The 18,708-nt window shown below is 41.5% G+C and overlaps 1 protein-coding gene and 1 long non-coding RNA gene across 10 annotated transcripts in view; one reads left to right on the top strand and one right to left on the bottom strand.

Annotated features, from left to right (window-relative positions):
• Window positions 1–18,708, top strand: part of DMD (dystrophin) — a 1,152,080-nt gene that overhangs the window by 1,080,793 nt on the left and 52,579 nt on the right. For all 9 annotated transcript variants that reach the window (XM_085049820.1, XM_085049818.1, XM_085049835.1 and 6 more), the window contains 4 exons: window positions 3,370–3,444; window positions 10,927–11,128; window positions 14,475–14,560; window positions 17,143–17,300. In XM_085049820.1, coding sequence (XP_084905946.1) covers window positions 3,370–3,444; window positions 10,927–11,128; window positions 14,475–14,560; window positions 17,143–17,300 — 521 coding nt within the window. The remainder of the gene's footprint in view (window positions 1–3,369; window positions 3,445–10,926; window positions 11,129–14,474; window positions 14,561–17,142; window positions 17,301–18,708) is intronic.
• Window positions 1,667–3,947, bottom strand: LOC146444179 (uncharacterized). Its single transcript, XR_014849582.1, has 3 exons — window positions 3,706–3,947; window positions 2,962–3,155; window positions 1,667–2,882 (listed from the first exon to the last, which is right to left on the bottom strand). It is a non-coding gene; the product is annotated as an uncharacterized LOC146444179 (long non-coding RNA).

Genomic DNA, 18,708 nt, shown 5'->3' on the forward strand with positions numbered 1-18,708 from the left:
CAGTAAAGCTGCCTTTGTGATAAAAGCACTAGTTCTTGTTCACTGTTACCATGTTATTATATAGAGGAAGATATATATTCACTTGAACAGAGAGGTCATTCATGGCTGAGTGATGGGAAAGTCATGATTTCTCTTTGCTCTGGGATGTAAATATGTCACCAAATACTCCCTCGTGATCCTTTCTTCTGTCTGTTCCTTTCCAGGGGCCAGCTGACCTCTTCCACTGCATCGTTGTTTCAGACCATAAACAGATTATGCTCTCGGGCGTTTATATTTTTTTGCTCAAAGCTTGAAAGTTGCCCTCTGAGCAAGGAGGAGAGGGAGTATTGTTAAACAACTTGGAAAAGTTTCACAGTACACCAAGAGCTTTCAGCCCTCTGACCACCCTGTTTGGCTGATGAGGTGGTGCATACTTTCTGGGAGTGGGAGGAAGGGGCTGGAGGAAAACCTGTGTGGTGCACTGAGCTCCCCAAGCTGCTCAGAAATGATAAAAGCTTTGGAATCAGGGCTTGATGGGTCCTGACTCTGTTAGTGGGTTATATGGGGGTGGAGAAGGCATCAATTTTTTTTTCCTACACCCACACAGGAAGGAAGGAATAAAGAAAACAATCTCACAATACAGGAAAGGAGGAACTATGGCATTTCCATAGGCTTTTGGAAGGTTGCTGCTGCCCGAGCCTCCTTCCTGCCTCCTCTGCCTGTTCCCAGCAGGAGCGTCTGGCTTGTGACCAGGCAGTGCCTCTGTGCTCCTCACTTGAGGTCCCCCCAAGCTGTGAGGGGTGGCTTTAAGTCCAGCATTCCCCATCCCAGGGGCCAAGACTCATTCCTGGCAGTCGTTTGTTCTGTGGTTCATTTATATGAGTCCCATCCAGCAAGGGAAATGTTTTGAACCCACTAAAGAGGGGCCTGGGCTGCTTCCATTGCTTCACAGAGCAACACGTTTGTTCCAGCAGTAGAGCCCTGGGGGAGGAAAGACACCTCTGGCAGTTTCATAGGCATGGGGAGGGGAAAAGCAAAATCATTAATGTCCAGTGACCTTAAGTGACTGTCACCACCTGGTAAGGGAGCTGTCCATCAGGGGCATGGAGGTGGTGGCATAAAGAGGACAGAGGTGAGCAGCTGACACAGGGACAGTAACTGGGTACAGGCTAACGCTGCTGGAAGCAGCCAAGGTGGCAGTGGAGGTGTGTGATTGCTTAGCCTTGGCTTGCAGAGCCAAAAGATCAGTGCTGCTGTTACTTTCTCAAAACCTGAGATGAAGGCTCCAAAATGAGCACCTGACATTGCTGCTTCATCATTTAGAGCAGATGCTTCTTGGCAGCAATGTCGTTAAGGTTGATAATAAATTCAGTGTGTATTACATATACAAGAAAATAGATGTAAACTGTAGCACTTCCAGGATTAAATGTCTTCATAGATGGTACTTTCTGCCTTGATCGAGGCCTGAAATATGCATATATATTTACTCACATTTCTGAAAATGTAAATAATAAATAGATAAGCTTTTTTCAGCGCACTCAGGAAGAATTTAAGAAAGGATTATTCATTTTGTCAAATGCTAGCCGTAATATTCTTTTCCAGAATACAAGTACAGATTTGCAGGAAGCATACAAAATGTAATTGAATTCATGGTGTGTTTGTGAGAGACTGCTTTATTAATTTCCATTTAAGACAAATTAGGTCGCTTTATTTAAACTTCTCACTGTATTCTACACCACATAAAGGACCTGTCAGGATGATTGTGAGAGTCAGAGCTGGCAGGAGCAATACGTAGAAATGCCCATTAAAAAGGTGTATGCAACTGCACACAAAAAAAAGAAATTATGTGCAAAGCTGAAACTTTCTTTTCTGCACTGATGTGCTTCAGAAATGTTTCACAGCTGTTATTAAGGTATACAAAACTACTGCATTATCATGCCTCATATTATTCATTCAGAACAGCTTAATTAAAATTAATGTAATTGAGACAATATTCCCTCTGCTACCTATACCTATACAGCATTATAAATGATGTTGGGATAGTTATACCCAAGCTACCACATTTCAAACAGCTTTACAGCACCTCAGCTCATATGCCAGCAAGGAGCTGCTTCGTCTGTCCCTGCTTTTCATCATATTCTTTCTCTAAGAGTCTGTCAGGCTTAGAGGCAGCTTATTGGGCTAAATGGACCTTTATTTTGAGCCACTGCATTTTTCTCACCTAATGTTCTTTTTATATTTACATCATAGTTGACATTTTCTAAACACTTTCCCGTCAGTAACTCCTTAGGCCCCACGGGTTTCCTCAGTAAATTAAATGCATTCAGCAGTGTTGTCAGGTGCTGAAACTGGCTGGCACAAGCAGTGTATTTCTGTTCTGGAAAACCCTTAAGTTGCAATATGCCAAGCAATCTCTTGGGAATGATCCCTAGGCTGCACAGGAGTGTCTGTCTGTGCCCAGGAATCAGTTGGGTAGGTGACAGGCCAAGAACATGCATCTGTTTTTCCAGTGGTGGGGTGCCTGCCCTGTGGCATACGAGTATGTCCCCTGCCACTCCTCAGTTCCCAGTGCAGCTGCTGGCAGTGTCCCTTGGGAAGGACCCAGCTGCTATGCTCTGGTCTGGTGTGTCTTTGTCTCTGCAGCCTCCCTGGAGGTTTTGCAGGCCATGGTTAAACTATTCAGTTGGGACTTGTGCTGATGTCCTAATTTTCTCAAATGTGTGAGGACAGCTCTAGCAGAAGTTGAGCCAGACGATGTGCTCCCCACCAGGTGCCATTCCCTGTCACACTGCCAGAGCCCACCAGCTCCCTGCCATTCTGCAGGTGGGGACCTGGGAACTCACCTGGCTGGGTGAGCTGGCTTCTCTCCAGGAAGGCTCTGCATCTCTGGGCATGGCTGGGGCCTGCTTAGGCAGAAAGCACAGAAGTTTAATTGTTGATTTTTTTTAATAAGTGTTTGTTTTAGCAATAGCTGAAAGTCACCTGTTTTTTCCTGGGCAGAGCTCTTTCCTTTGGGCTGCCTGCACACAGCCTGGCTGGTGCATCAGGCAAGCAAGGAGGAGTTTCAGGGTCTTATCTCCCTCACGGTGCCTTTGGTGTGAAAAGTTCTGCAGTATTTTCAGACACACTGCTGCGGTCCCTGATGTTGTCCTTTCAAGTGCTCTTTGGTTCAGTGCCTTTGAACAAAAGGAAGTAACACTGTAGAACTTCTTTTTGGATGGTTGATTGCCAAGATTTGAGTAGCTCAGTGAAGTTTCTAACATTCTTTCCCCCCCACTCTGTTCTTTTAACCAAGTATAATCTTGTAGTTCAACATAACAATGTCTTTGTGAGTCTGGTTATTTCTAATGTGCAAAGCTGATCTTGAATTTTAATATTTCTCCCCTACAGCTGACCTGAACAACGTCAGGTTCTCGGCGTACAGGACTGCCATGAAACTCCGCAGGCTGCAGAAAGCCCTCTGCTGTAAGTATCTGCCAGTGCCTCACCCATGCTGGGAAGGCTCCATGTCCAGCACAGAGGGTTATTCACAGCTTTCAGAAGCAGAAAAACACTCCCACACATTCCCTCAGCTGTGCCTGGTGCATGGAAACCTCTCACCTGAAGGTGCCACCAGTTTGCATGATCATTACAAAACCAAAGTGCTGGTTGGTCTGCAGATCTGTCCCTTGTAAGGCAGAGCAGCGGTTCAGAAATGAAACTGAACATACCATACATATTTCTTACCTTTACACTCTTTAGCTGGGTCTGTTCAGTGTGCCATATCCTGTGCTGTGTCACTGTGCCATGTCCTGTGTCAGCCACGACTTCACAGCCAAAAGGAACACAGGTGTAGTGTGTTGGGAGCAGTGAGAGCTTGGGTGAAATAATCCCTTCAGAGCTGGAGTTGCTAATGGCTTGTCAAGTTGAATCTTGAACCCTGAGGGGTTATTGCCTTTAAATGAGATCATTGCAATAAACATTTGGCTTCATTTTTTCCCCAGCTTTCGGTTGTGTTGAGAAGTCTCTCATCAGCTGTACATTAATGATGTGCATGTTCTAACATTTTAAGTCTCCCAACTGCTGTATGTTATTCTACTTTTCACTAGAATTACATTTCCTTTTCAGCTTTTTGTAACCTGATAGCTAAATAATTTGCTCAGAGTTTTCCTGATAGGCCAGTCAGTTGCCAAAGCAAGCAGTTTATTAGGCAGTCCAATTGGGAGGATTATTAAAATATTTCAGCATTCACTATTTGGCATTTAATTACAGGGTTAAATTTCTGACACAGTTGCAAATGTCTCAACTGTTGATTTATCTCAAGTTGGATTTGTGCTCACATGTTTTCTGGAACTGTGTCAAACCTCAGTATTTCTGAGCATGTTTACTCTTAGGCTTTTAAGCATGGGTGAATTCCACTAAAGTGTGCAGATTTAATTTCTAAATACATTTAGAAAAGGGGAAAAAAGGAAAAAATAAACAATAAGTGAAAAGTCTTGTAACATAATGGAAGATTTCAACATGAATGCAGTGACAAAGAAGGAATTAGGATGATTAGAAATATAAACATCTTTCCACAGCACAGCACTTCTGCCACACTCACTGTGGAAACGTGGTATAAAGAAACTGGAGTGATATGCAGTGAAAAGTATTCATAATCAGTGCAGCACTAAAGGAAGCAAAATTTTTGGAATTAACTAGTTGGCAGTGCGTAAGTGTAACTTGTAACAGGTTTTTATGACTGAAAGGGGAAGATTTTGCATCCTGTTTTATCTGTATTAGAATCATAGAATATTCTGAGTTGGAAGGAACACACAAGTATCATCCAAGTCCAACTCCTGGCCCTGCACAGGACACCCTAAGGATCACACCATGTGCTTGAGAGCATTGTCCAAACACTTCTTGAGCTCTGTTGGGCTTGGTGCTGTGAGCACTGTCCTGGGGAGCTGTTCAGTGCCCAGCTACCCTCTGGGGGAAGAAACTTTATTCTAATACCCAACCTAAGCCTCCCCTGACACAGCTCCAGGCCATTCCCTCAGGTCCTATCACTGTCACCACAGAGCAGAGATCAGTGTCTGCCCCTCCTCTTCCACTCAGGAGGAAGTTGTAACTGCAGTGAGATCTCCCCTATGTCTCCTCCAAGCTGAACAGACCAAGTGCCCTCAGCTGGTCCTCACACAGCTTCCCCTCAAGGCCTTCACCATCCTCATGGCCTCCTTTGGATGTTCTCTAACAGCTTCATGTCTTTCTTACATTGTGGCACCCAAAACTCCCCCAGCACTCGAGGTGAGGCTGCCCCAACTCAGAGCAGAGCAGGACAGTCCCCTCCCTTGCCCAGCTGGCCATGCTGTGCCTGATGTCCCCAGGACAGGGATGTCCCTCCTGGCTGCCAGGGCACTGCTGGCTCATGTTCAACTCACCATCAGCCAGGACCCCCAGGTCCCTTTCTGTGGCTCTGCTCTCCAGCCTCTCATTCCCAGTCTGTCTGTACATCCAGGGTTTCTCCATCCCAGGTGCAGAATCCAGCACTTTCCCTTGCTGAATTTCACATGGTTGCTGACTGCCCAGGCCTCTCATTTGTTGAGGTCTCTGCAGAGCCTCCCAGCCTTCAGGGAGTCAACAGCTCTTCTTGGTTTTGTATCAACTATGAACTTGCTTAGTATCCCAGTCCTGCATCCAAGTCATTTATGAAGATGATGAAGAGCTCAGGGCTGAGGATGGAGCCCTGCAGAGCTCCCCTAGTGACAGTCAGCAGTCTGATGTCACCCCATTCACTGTCACCCTTCATGCCCAACCCATGGGTCAGCTGCTCACTCATCACATGGTGTGGTCATCCACCTGTGGGCTGGACATTTTGTCCAGAAGGGTCCTGGGAGAGACAGTATTGAAAGCTTTACTGAAGTACAAAAAGATTACATGAACTGGCTTCCCTTGGTCAGCTAGGTGGGTTACTATGTCATAAAAGGAAATAAAATTTGTTGAGCAGGACTTTGCCCTCACAAACCTGTCCTGGCTGTGACTGATAACTGTGGTCTTTCAGGTGTTTTTTTATAACTGACTCCTACCATTAAATAATTCTGGACCCACACTGGACTTTTGGGGTTTGCATGGCCAGGTTTTGGTAGCAGGTGTCTCCAGGGATGGGTTCACTTAAGAAGCTGCTAGAAATGTACCCTGTGTCTGACAGAGCCAGTGCTAGCCAGCTCCAAGACAGACCTGCTGCTGGCTGGGGCTAAGTCCTTCAGTGGTAGTGCCTGTGGGATAATGTAGTTGAGAAGGGTGTGAGAGAAAATCTGCTGCACAGCAACAGCTGGGAAAGAGGAGGGGAAATATGTGAGAGAAACAACTCTGCGGACACTAAGGTCAGCGTAGAAGGAGGGGGAGGAGATGCTCAGGCTCCAGAGCTGAGATTCCTCTGCAGCATATGCAGAAGACCATGGTGAGGCAGCTGTGCCCCCAGTGCCCATAGAGCTCCACAGTGGAGCAACTATCCACCTGGAGCCCATGCAGGGCCCCATGCCAGAGCAGAAGGGTGCCTGAGAGAGGCTGTGACCCATGGGAAGCCCACGCTGGAGCAGGCTCATGGCAGGATTTGTGAACTCTTGGAGAGGAGCCTATGCTGGAGCAGGTTTGCTGGCAGCACTGTCTGTTCCTGAAGGACTGCATCCTGTGGGAGGGACCCACTCTGGAGCAGTTTGAGAAGAGCTGCAGCCAGTGGGAAGAGCTTGCGTTGGAGCAGTTTGTAGAGGACTGTCTCCTGTGGGAGAGTGCACGCTGGAGCTGGGGAAGACTGTGATGAATCCTCCTGCTGAGGAGGAAGCAGAAACAATATGTGATGAACTGACTGCTGCCCCCATTCCCCTGCTGCTGCTGCAGGGGAGGAGGTAGAGAATTTGGGAGTGAAGTTGACCCTGGGAAGAAGGGAGGGGTTGGGGGATGTGTTATAAGATTTAAGAATTATTACTCGTTATCCTCCTCTGATTTGATTAGTAATAAATTCAGTTGATTCTCCCAAGTTGGGTCTGTTTTGCCTGTGGCAGTAACTCATGAGTGATCTCTCCTGTCCTTATCTCGACCCATGAGCTTTCAGTGTATTTTCCCTCCCCTGTCTAGCTGAGCAATCTGAAGTCAGTTGATCTCTTGAGGTTACATTGAGGTAGATTTTCAGAGAATTGATGCTCTCAGAGACATGCAGTGGCGCTTACACTGATTACTCTAGCACATTCTTCATACTTGTATCTAAGGAGAAGTATTTAAGGAATTTGATTAGCAGGCTTTGTTCTTTACAAATATTTTTGCCTGGAGACACCATCATTGTATTTGTGTATTCTATCATTTCAGTGTCGCTCGTGAACTCAGTTTAATTAGATTTTTTTTAAAACCCTCAACTCATTACTAAATTCTTTTTCTGCATTTTGGCAATAGTAAAATTAGAGCACAGTCGTGTGTTTCAGGTCTCCTACGCAAAGCCAAAATCCCACTTGCAGTAGGTGCTGCTTTCAGCTCTTACTTTTCATTTCAGTTTTAAAATTGCAGGAGTTTTTATGTATATATGTCTATATCTGTATATATCTATATATATCTATATATCTTCTTTTCTGCAAACTTCATAGAAATAGCAATTTTGTCTACCGAAGAGTACTCTAAAAATGTTTAATAGAAGGCCTTCAGAGGTAAAGGTACAGTCTGTTTCTCAGTGGCAAGAATAGAAACACCTAAAAAAGGAGCTATACTTAAACTTCAGTTCTTTTCAGTTAATAAATCAGTCCAACAAACATTAAGACACTAGGATATTAAAACCAAAAGAAGAATGTGGAAGGTAGTAGTCCTTAAAAAATAAGTGCTCACGTATTGTGTTATCTAGTGTGTGGCTCTATCATTTCAGCCTTCAAAATCATTGTGAGCATGCCAGGTGTAACTATTGCATCAGGTTTTTTAAATGTACGGTTTTCTTTTGATAATCACATCAAAGCATGATGACTTTCTTGTTTTGCTACTTTTAAAGATCTGATCTTCAAGTGCAAACCACATCAGAACATCGTGATGTCGAATAAAATGAAACGTATTCACAAACTTTTCTTGGAAATACAGCAAAAGAAAATATTCAAGAACTTCTGTTAGGGGTCTTAGTTCCTCTAATTTTATTCAGACTAGATTAAATATATTTTTTTCAATGTGTCAGCCAACAGCAGCAGGTTACAGAAGGTATGATCTTGCATTCTGGGAGGGCCATTTATACTTTTTATTACCAGCCATATGTTGAGTTTTCCCTAAGTTCAGTTTGTGACCTCTAGAGTGTACTTTCTCCTGCCTGTTAATTGTCACTTCTGTCCTTCAGCTGGTTCCAATAACATTTTGTGTTGTCTTTTATACTTTTCCTGCAATCTGGCAGTGTCTAGTTAAAAACATCCTAACCTTTTCTCTATTGCCTTAGAGGCTGAAGAAATATTTATATGAATGGTTTGGACTTCAAAATAAGCTGGAAGCCACTGCTCACAGATTTTGGAGCCAGTTTTGGAATTTTGAATAGCAAAGTGTAAAAGAATGGCAGAGAATCCACAACAAGTGCAAAGCATTAAATGGTGTTGTTTATTTCAATTAAAGCTTTTCAAATCAGTACGTGGTGCTAACTGCTCAGCTCTTCAGTACATACCTGACTGTGGAGCTTGTCTTGTTAAAGTTGGTCATTCATGAGACCTCCATATCTGCTTTCAGGAAAGAAATGCACAGTTCCATGTTCTGAGAGAGGACCCCACACACTCATTTCTTAAGTCTTGGTGGGAAAGATGAAGGAGGATCATAATGTGATGAAGGCCAGAGCCTTACTTTTTCCCACAAAAAAAGATTCACTAAAGCAGAACATGTTGGCAAGCACTTCTTGCTTGTTAGGAGATGATCATGTGTTACAAACTTCGGGATAGGACAGGAGGTTGATGGAGAGTGGGCTGAAAGGCTTTTCAGAATGTTCTGCTTATTAACAGGAAAAGCTTCCACACAGTGGAATGACCCATGTTTAGCAGTAGCTGCATATATAATTATGCTGCCACTCAGATGCCTGAGGGGTTCATTTAATTACCGTTGATTCGTAGTCTCAAAGGAACTGAGAGTTCAGCCTAAAGCTCGGCGTTATAGGTGTTGTGAGGGCTGTGCTCTATTTTCAATTTGACTAATGAATTCTTAGAAGAAAAGCGTCTTTTTGAGACTCAGGAATGAGTCTGATGCTTTTGCAGGGTATAACACTGACCTTAGAATAGGTGTGTTTTTATGCTAGTAGGTTCAACATAATATTCCAAAATATATTATTTTAATAAATGTGAAAAAAACTAAAACCCCAATAAAACCCTGCACAAAATCATAGAGTCAAAGTTAAATTTCTTGGTGTAATAATGGGGATAGCATTCCAGGTTTCCTTATTCACTCTAGTACGTTAGGCCTAGAGGATGAAATTTTCAGAAGTGCTTAAGGGGTTTAGTAGCAAAAGTAAGTCCCTATTGATTTCCAATGAAATGTATACTCTTGAAATTCTTCTGGCAATTATGAAATCCCAGTGTACTGTCCAAGCAGTGTTGCAAAGCAGCCCTGTGGGCAGCTAAAGTATTTCTCATCTCCCACTAGGACATCAAAGGGGCAGTTTCATCTTGGGTAAAATAGGATACTCAAGTGTGACTTTGCCAAATGGGCCCTTAAACAGGATCAAATTCTAAAAAAATTCCTGTATGGTGTTCTGCACTTAGCCTCTGCACATTATGGAGGTTTTTTTACGTTATGAAGAGATGTTGCTTACCAGAACTCAAGAAAGCACATTTTTTATTCCAATGAGAGAAAAACTCGTCTTGCAGTTGAGTTCAGTTCATTTTCCAGTTTGTGAAGAATTTCCTGGATGATTTTGGGCAGTTCATTTTGGACCAGATGCTACTCCCTTGGGTCATATTGCATTGTGCTGCACTTTGTGGTTGCTCATGGTATGAGCGGGATTAACAGCATCTGGGCTTTAAATCCCCATTGCTCACACCCTGGAAACTCACTGCAAGGAGTTACAAAGGGTTTTCATATGGCAGCTGGAAGGTCATCATCAAGCATCTGATTTTTCTGATTTCCTTTGTTCTTATTCCTGCCCTACTTTGTAAACCAGCATCTCATAATTTCGTGTCCCCCTAAGTGTGATGCTGCTTGGTGATGTTAGTTTGCAGAGGTTAAGAGCTGAGAAAGGGAAGCTCAGTTTTGCCCTGCACATCTGAACTTCAAAATGCAACTGACTTAAATAGGAACAAAAATCAAGTTTTTAAATGTCTGTGACAAAAAAAATTGATGGGTTTAAACATGTCTTAATCTGTAATGCCATAGAGGTGTTTATAAATATAAATGCTTTTCAGAATTAAAAATGGATACATTTAAATAATAAATATTGAAATAGGCCATTTAATGGTTCTGGAACCTTCTTTTCCCTGTCCTCACTAGAGGAAAAGTAACAGAGAGGTTAATCACAGTTCAGCTCTGATTTGTTTGCATATTCCTTGTGGAGTTTGGTTGGGCTAAAATTGCTCGACTTCTCTAAGAAATGGTCAGCACATCTCAAGAAAGCTGATGACCTATGCTATGGTGAGAGCACACTTAGGGAATGCAGTAATCAAATATTAGCCTATCTATCTGTAGGAATATAAAGCATGAAATAAGTAATTTTACTTGCATAGTAATTTATGTGTAATATTTCCATAGGACCCAAGAGCATAATAAGTACTTCACAGCTAGAAATGAAACAGATACACACTGGCCTCTGAGGCCACAGCTGAATAACAGTGCATCTGTAGGAGTCCTGAAACCAGTCTTGCATGTGACTTTCAGAGGACATTTTGTCTTCTGGGCTGGCACAGAAACTAAGTGAAGTACTCTATTTACTTTTTGGATGTAGGTAATACAGCCTCTGTTTCTCTTCAGTCTTTATGGTACTGTATTTTTCTGTGCCAACAGTGGATCTCCTGAGTCTGTCTGCTGCATGTGATGCCTTGGACCAGCACAACCTCAAGCAAAATGACCAGCCAATGGATATTCTGCAGATCATTAACTGCCTGACCACCATTTACGATCGACTGGAGCAAGAGCACAATAACCTGGTCAACGTTCCCCTTTGCGTGGACATGTGCCTCAACTGGCTTCTGAATGTCTATGACACGTATGTATGGGGGGCTCAGGACATGGGAAAACTCCAGGAGCTTTCCCAGTAGCAGAAGGGGAGGGGGAAGTCTGCCTCATTGTAGTGTGGGTGGCTTGGAGGTGAAGAAAAGGGAAGTTGAAATGAAATTTTAATAAACCTAATGGTTTAATGGCTTCATTTAGCTGAATCAATACAGCCCTTGGTTAGGCTTGCAATCCTAGATTTATTAAGCTAAGCAATGAGAGAGCTGGAAACAGAACCTTTGAGGCAGATTTTTGTGTTCATACCAATTCTGTGACTGCGTGTCCACAGCAGGTCATGGCTTTACATGGTTTTTTAATTTGTTTTGATAAAGAAGTTAAGAGAATTATCAAGAAGCACCAGAATGAACACCATATAAACACTTGCCTGTCTGCACTTTTGGATGTTAAACCTTTTCAAATATGTAAATTTTCTATAGCTTTCAATCTGTCATTCTTTTTCAAAGATGGAAGAGGCTCATCTCTTGTCTAATGTGGTTACAACTCTTAGCAATCAGAAGATTGGAGAAATATTTAATTCAAACTTTAGTTTTAAAAACTGCACCTATCATTAAAAATACAACAGACCTGAAGAAAATTTATGGGTATTCCTTTTAAGTGGGTTGATGATGCTACTTATAGTATGTAGGCAAATTCCAACATATGTTTGTAAGCTCATCTTAGAATAAGCCATTATATTTGTATTAGGTGAATTTGGTAAAAAAATGTCAGTGGAAGTATTGTATTTGTGTTTTTAAGGTTTTTATCTGCCACTTTCAGCCAGACACGCTCATTACTGTGGCAGAATAAACACTTACCTGTAGAATTGGAAGGACATGGTACAATTACTGTATTTTCTTTGACATTTTGAACCATATTGAAGGGCCGTAACACTGTTTTTCTATCCACCCTTTATCACAGTGAAGCTTTGGTGATAACCTGCAAAAAACAAAAAGTACAGATTTGTACAAATCCTGTCTTCCTGCAGGATCACCTCTAACAAGCCAGTTGTTTGTGACATCCTCTGCAGCAGCTGCAGCATCCTGTGAAGTGGATTACCCAGATTACAGTATATTTCTTGTAGCATACCAGTACTAGGGAATGGGGCTATATTCATTCAAGAACCAGGTTTTATTTCTTTAATCTGCTTTGGCTTTCACAGAACAGTGATCCACTTCTGAGTTGCCATCAACCATAAATAACATATAGACAAAGACTCCCAGTTAGTGAAGACAAAAAAGAAATGCTAGGGATATTAATCTGTATCAGTCACATTAGAGGCAGAGACGGAACTAAAGGTCATTCCACAGGCTGCTCCTAAGCTGAACTGTCCAGTTTAGATTTGCCATGTCCAGTCTAGTTTTCTTTATGTTTCGCTGAGCTGCAAGTACAACATTAGAAATTATAATTATCTGCCTCCAGGCAATTCCCTAGGTATGCCGGGGAGCTGCATATTGCAGGGCACAATGAAACACAGAGGTGTTTTATATGTGAGGGAAGCTTGTAGCTATTTTACCAAAATTCAAGTTTGAATTACACTGGTAAGAGAGCTGACCTTGGGGTTACGTGTGTTTAGTTTTCATTGTAAACTTAATAGGCAGAGATCAACCGAAGTGCATAGCGCTACCGGAGACATTTAATTAAATGTACTGAATCTTTACTTTTCTTATAATTGAAAACTGTCATTTGTAAAGATATTAATCAAATTCACAGTCAATGACTGATCTAATTATGGGCACAGCTCTGCAAATCCAGCACGTTTCGGATTTGTTTTAATTGATCAGTCACTCATGCTCATTTGCAGTAGCATGCTAAATTATTGGTTTGACTTGGGAGGAGAGGAGAGTGAACTGAACAACTCATGATTCGTACAAGTTTCAATTTAATTGCCTCGCAGAGCAGTCATCATTCTATATTCTTCTCTTGTATAATTTGCATGAGCCTGATATTCATCAGGAGGAGTTTCTCAGGGCATAGATGATAATTAATTTGGAAAAGATTTGAGGGAGAGGAGTAAGAGGACCAGAGTGTGGAAAGCATAGGTAAACTACAAATGCTTATTTGCGATGAAAAATGCAAGATTTTTTAATAAAAGGTTGCAAATTCTAAATTTGGCTTTGTCTACTAGTTTCTGTCTGTACCTTTTATAGGGCTTGCAGGGGAGATGTGTGGGTAAATGAGCACTGCTGGCTCCTCAGCACTTTCATAGGATTAAAAAGACAACATGCATCTTCACCTGTGGTGCAGCCTGATGCATGACCATGGCTTGCCTCTGCATGATTTATCTTATTCCCAGTGGTGGCCTTACTGGTGATGCTTCAAAGCTGTTGATAAGACTCTGCTTCAAAAATGCTGGGTTTAGGCATTAGCTTCCTGTTTTGTGTACGTCTTCATTTGCAATAGATGTTACATATTTGAAATGCTATCAGAAACAAAAGTCTGGGGGGGAAGCCAGCAACTGGAAGTCAATTGAGTTAAAGCAGATGACTGAGAGAAGATGTGAAGGTTTGTCTCTGCGTCGCCTGCAGCTCAGAGGAGGATGTTGTTCTTGCTGTCACATTAAAAAGCAGAAGTAGTAGCGTGGGCATGTTACAAGGGAGGAGTGAGTGTGAGGGGGAGGCTGACAGGCAGCAGGGGCTGATTGAGAGTATCCCAGCCTCTTGGCACTGCACAGGAGAGGTTTGAGCACTGCGAGGAGGAGCTCAGAAACCACACCAAGGTGTTAATGGCATAACAGCCTGCCTGCCTTGCCATGATTTCTAGGCAAGCTTTATCATTCACCTGAACATATTACAAGTGTCTCTGTTGCTGCACACTGCTGGCAGAGGCTGCTTTATCGTGCTTGGCTCCCTGTTGCCTTTTCAGACAAGTCAGAGCAGGGCTGACAGACAGTAAGCAAAGATCTTCTAAAAACAACTGCGACATTGCATGTCTGATGAAAGTAAAGCTATATTGTCCTCGGCAGAAGGGCTAGTTTGCTGTTCTGTCAGGGACCTCATCTCTGAAAATTGGTCAGCAACAGTTCATAGAGAAGCCTGTTCAAATAAGCATAGGGTAAAGACCCTTTACTCACTTCTTTTCATTAAAAGGGAGATGAGTAATTATTTCTGAACAAGACCATTTCTGGTGAAATTGATACAACAGCACAATCCAGTTTAGCTCTTCCTGTGAAGCTGCAACAATATTTTATTTTGAATTTCTAGCTTACCTAATAACCATCCAGCTCTTGTGTTCTCTGTGAGACTTAATTCATAAAGACTACAGTACTGCAGTGAACTTGGTTATAGTAAACAAATTATGACCTGAATGGATCATATTACCAGCCAATGTTTCTTTTCCATTAGGGGTCGAACAGGAAGGATCCGTGTCTTATCCTTCAAAACTGGTGTTGTATCCCTTTGTAAAGCACACCTGGAAGATAAATACAGATGTAAGTTGATGTAATTATTTTTTTTTACCTCATGTTTGTATTCCTCTTTTATTCCTCCTGTTTATTTATTGAATAAACATTTAAACAGTATACAAAGACATTATGTTAGATATTGCAGATGCAAAGTGTGTTAATTTGCTTCACCTTGTACTTTTAGGTTATTTATTCTCTATAGTTTTAGGTAGTTTAGCACAGTGGCTGCCAAACGTTTTTGATCACACCCCTCCCAATAAAAAAAATTTTGAGCATGCACCTCCAATAGAGGTATATCTATTTATAAATTATGTATGTGTACCACTGTACTCATATATTGTCTGCATTATAAAGCATCCCAAAAGTAGAAATTCAGAAAGAGTGTGATAAAGATTAAATAAACACTATTTGGAAATTTTCAATTGAATCTATTAACTGTGCAAACAGTATTTCTTTACTGCACCCTAATGGATTGTCTTCAACAATCCCGAGGCCCAAGAACCCCTTTGGAGACCACTGGTTCAGCATACGTTTATACACAAAAATGCATGTCTACAGGACACTTGTATTACAATATTTTCAAGTATATTCACTTTTTAAAATAATCCCACATTGTAGCCAGTCTTAGTATGTACTTTGTGTTTAAATATAGTTGGTACCTTTAAATAAATATTAAAGGTATGCAAATTTTGAATATTTAATAGACTAAATACTTGAAAAAATTCCACTTGCAGACTTAGCTTTACCTGACTAATGAATCAGTTCATTAATGAGTCTAGGATCCAGAAAAGAGCCACTGATAAATGTAGTTCTCAAGAGTAACTTTCTTGTTGAATTGACTGGTATCACTCATTTGTGAACTTAAAAATACAACTGAAAATCCAACCTTTAGCATTTGACCCAATACCACAGAAGTTCTTCAATTGTTGTCATTTTATTCTCTGCTAATGCAAGCTGAAGAACTCTAAAGAGAAAACAAACAGTACCAGCAGCGGGGTCTGTGCATGACTATGTGTAATTGGATCAGATTTTAGGGCAATCACAATGAATGTCACACTTTAGATTTCTAGATGTTTCATGTGGGTGTTACGACAAAGTATTCAGAAAATCTTTTAAGAAAATTACCCAGTACAGATATTTTTCAAAATGAGATTTCATTGAAGATTGTCGAAGTTATAAAGAATAACATTTATTCACATTTTAAATTCTCCTGCAGTATGTGTGCATGGTAATGCATAACCTATTAAATGTCCTATAACCTTGCTGAGGACGCTTAATGTTTTAATGACAATGAAATTGAGAGCTGAATAGCTGTGGAGAGGAAGGAATTGTGTCTGTCATGCTGTGCTCTGGCTTTTCCATCCATGCTGAGGTCGTAGTGCAGTTGCTATTAGTATTGCTGCAAGGGTGCAATGATTTGCACCCCTTAACATTTTTTGTCTCATTTGTGCAGCAGAGCAGAATTGGTTGTGCTAGAGCACAAGTCTTCAGCTTTGCAGAGGAGATGGAAGGATTCATCCCAGAATTATTCATTATAAAACTAGACTTTACAAGAGTGAAATACATGTAATTAAAAAATAATCCTTTCTCTATCTGTTCCTTTATTCCTTTGGAAGAAAACAGGTGTCAGAGCAGTGCTAGGAAAGTTATCTCGAGCAGGGCTGAAGCACCTTATAATTGCATCCCTGGTGTTGGGTGAAATATTAAAGGGACTCCAAAAAAAAGAGCATTATTTTATTCTAGTCTTCTTCTGATCTCCTTTTTTTTTTTAACTGTTTAAAAAGTAAGGAGAATTTATTCAGGTGATATATTGTCAACAGAGATGTTGCCAAATAAATATTTCAGTTAACGATAACCTGTTTTCTCTTTTTATTATGAATTCTATAACCTCCTCAACATACACATAGTACAACTAATTCCCACCAAATTGAATGAGCTTACAAAGGGATAGTACTTCTGTCCTGTAAGGATTTTTTTCCAGAATGATGCAGTAACAGAACATGGCTTCAAGTGACATTTCACTTCAGAACTGAAAAATTAATATGATAATAAAATTACTGATGGATGGCAGGTTCTGTCATACTGTAATTTTTTTTTTATTTTAGAAATTCTCTTGAATTAAAAGATCATGATATATTGCAGTTAGGGAGCTCTTGTTTATCATTTTAACTCAGCTGGGAGAGAAATGGATTCTCTGAGTTGTATGTTGATTGCTAAGACTTGAAAAGGCGCTCTGTGTTGTATGAATTTATTTTATCATTAAACATTATTTTTAAGACATCTGTGTTGTGGCTGAACGATCCTGCTGTTTAGTTAGCTGTGTTACAATGTCTCAGGCTATGTTATCAATAATGCCACAGGTGCTGTGTTAGAGTGGCCGTTCTTCCCAGGTACAAGCCAATAATGCTCTTAAAAATTACCACTAGATTCACTTTCACAGAAAAAACCCAGTGTTTATGGGAAAATAAGCAGCCATACTGAAGTCACAATTGTGTTCATGTCCACCGAGGCTGTTGACCTCACCTGCAAGCCTTGGAAACAATGCACATCTGGGCTACTTGCCTCATCCTAGTAGCCATGCTTGACCTCTGGTGTCCTCCTTCCTTCAGACCTGTTCAAACAAGTGGCAAGTTCCACTGGCTTCTGTGACCAGCGCCGGCTGGGGCTGCTGCTGCACGACTCCATCCAGATCCCCCGGCAGCTGGGGGAGGTGGCTTCCTTCGGGGGCAGCAACATCGAGCCCAGCGTCAGGAGCTGCTTCCAGTTTGTAAGTTTTTGCTTGGGTCACTGTGAATTTTTGGGTTTGTGTTCTGTGTGAAGCTCTCCTGTACTTCTGAGGAAGATTGAAAATCTGGGATGAGGATTAGGGTACTGTGGGTCGTGTAATGGTGGGTCGTGTAATTGTAGTGGCCATTGATGTATTAAACTGTTCTTTGGTGGGGTGTATTTGAATTAGCTCAGGCAGCAGATAATTGTATTGGGGCTTCTGTTGGAACTGAACCCTGCAAAGTTTAAGTCTTTGTTGTGGCAGCTCCTGTTTTACAGTTCTGTATTGCCAGCAGTAGATAACTGTTTATTGCTGCCATGTAGGTGAGCAGCAGTGGGTAATCTGAATTTTGGCCATGTACATACATACCAGTGACAGCCAGGTGCCCAGGGGAGCAATAGACGACTCCCTGCAGTGCTGTCCAGGGGCAAGGAGTGCTCCATGAGCTCCTTCCACTCCTTAAATGGAGAATGCCAGTTTTCTTTTAAAGGGTATTGAAAGAATTCCTGTCCTGTCTGTTGAGGAATAGACAGCAAACTGGAGAATCTTTTTCAAACTTGTAAATTATTTAATCTGGGGAGGAAGAGAGCTAAGGGAATTATCCATCCTTATCATAACTACCAGCAGAATGCATGAGATGAAGACAGCTGCTTAATGAAAAGGTAGAGGAGGGGAGGTAATGTATGGTCTGTGATTAACTCTAAATGCATCTTCTACATTACAATGGAAGAAAGCTCTTTTCCCATCTCCTCGCTGTCCCTGAGGGATTTTTTTGTTTGGTTGGGGAAGGAGGGAGTTGTTTGCTTTTTTGCCTGCTGCTCAAGTTTCATTATGTAGTAGTTTCAGTTCTGTAGTAAGCAAAACACAGCAAGTGTTTTCAATGAATATTAATGCTTGGAAGTAGACTGCTTGCACACAATGACTGTGAAAAGAATCTAATTCTAAAATCACCACAAACTTCAGCTGAGATGGGATACTTGCTTTTTGTATTTTTCGCATTTCTTTTAGCAGACTAATTCTACAGGATTGACATTTTTCTGTTTCTGTCATTCATGTCTTGACCTTTTATAATTCTAATCTGTATTTGATGCCATTTCAGAATGAATGTTTTATAGGGCAATGTCCTGGGTGGATAACCCATGCTCATAAACTGTGCACAGTAATGTTGATAGCTGTGTTAGACCTTGCTGGTGCTTTCAAGCCTTGACTTCCATGCTGGGCTTTCAAGTGACACCAACACAAAATGCTGCTGCAGCAAATCCATGGTCAAAATTTTGTGCAAATGACCTTCCTCAGAAATTAGGACTCACTGGATCTGTCGTTTTTCTGAATGACTGTCAACAGCACTGTTGAAAAACTGATAAGGAAAGTGACCTCAGAATCCAGCAAAATCATAGGTTTTTTTGAA

Source organism: Lichenostomus cassidix, chromosome 1 (genome assembly GCF_008360975.1).
Source record: "Lichenostomus cassidix isolate B80296 chromosome 1, HeHo_3.0, whole genome shotgun sequence".
Lineage (NCBI taxonomy): Eukaryota > Metazoa > Chordata > Aves > Passeriformes > Meliphagidae > Lichenostomus > Lichenostomus cassidix.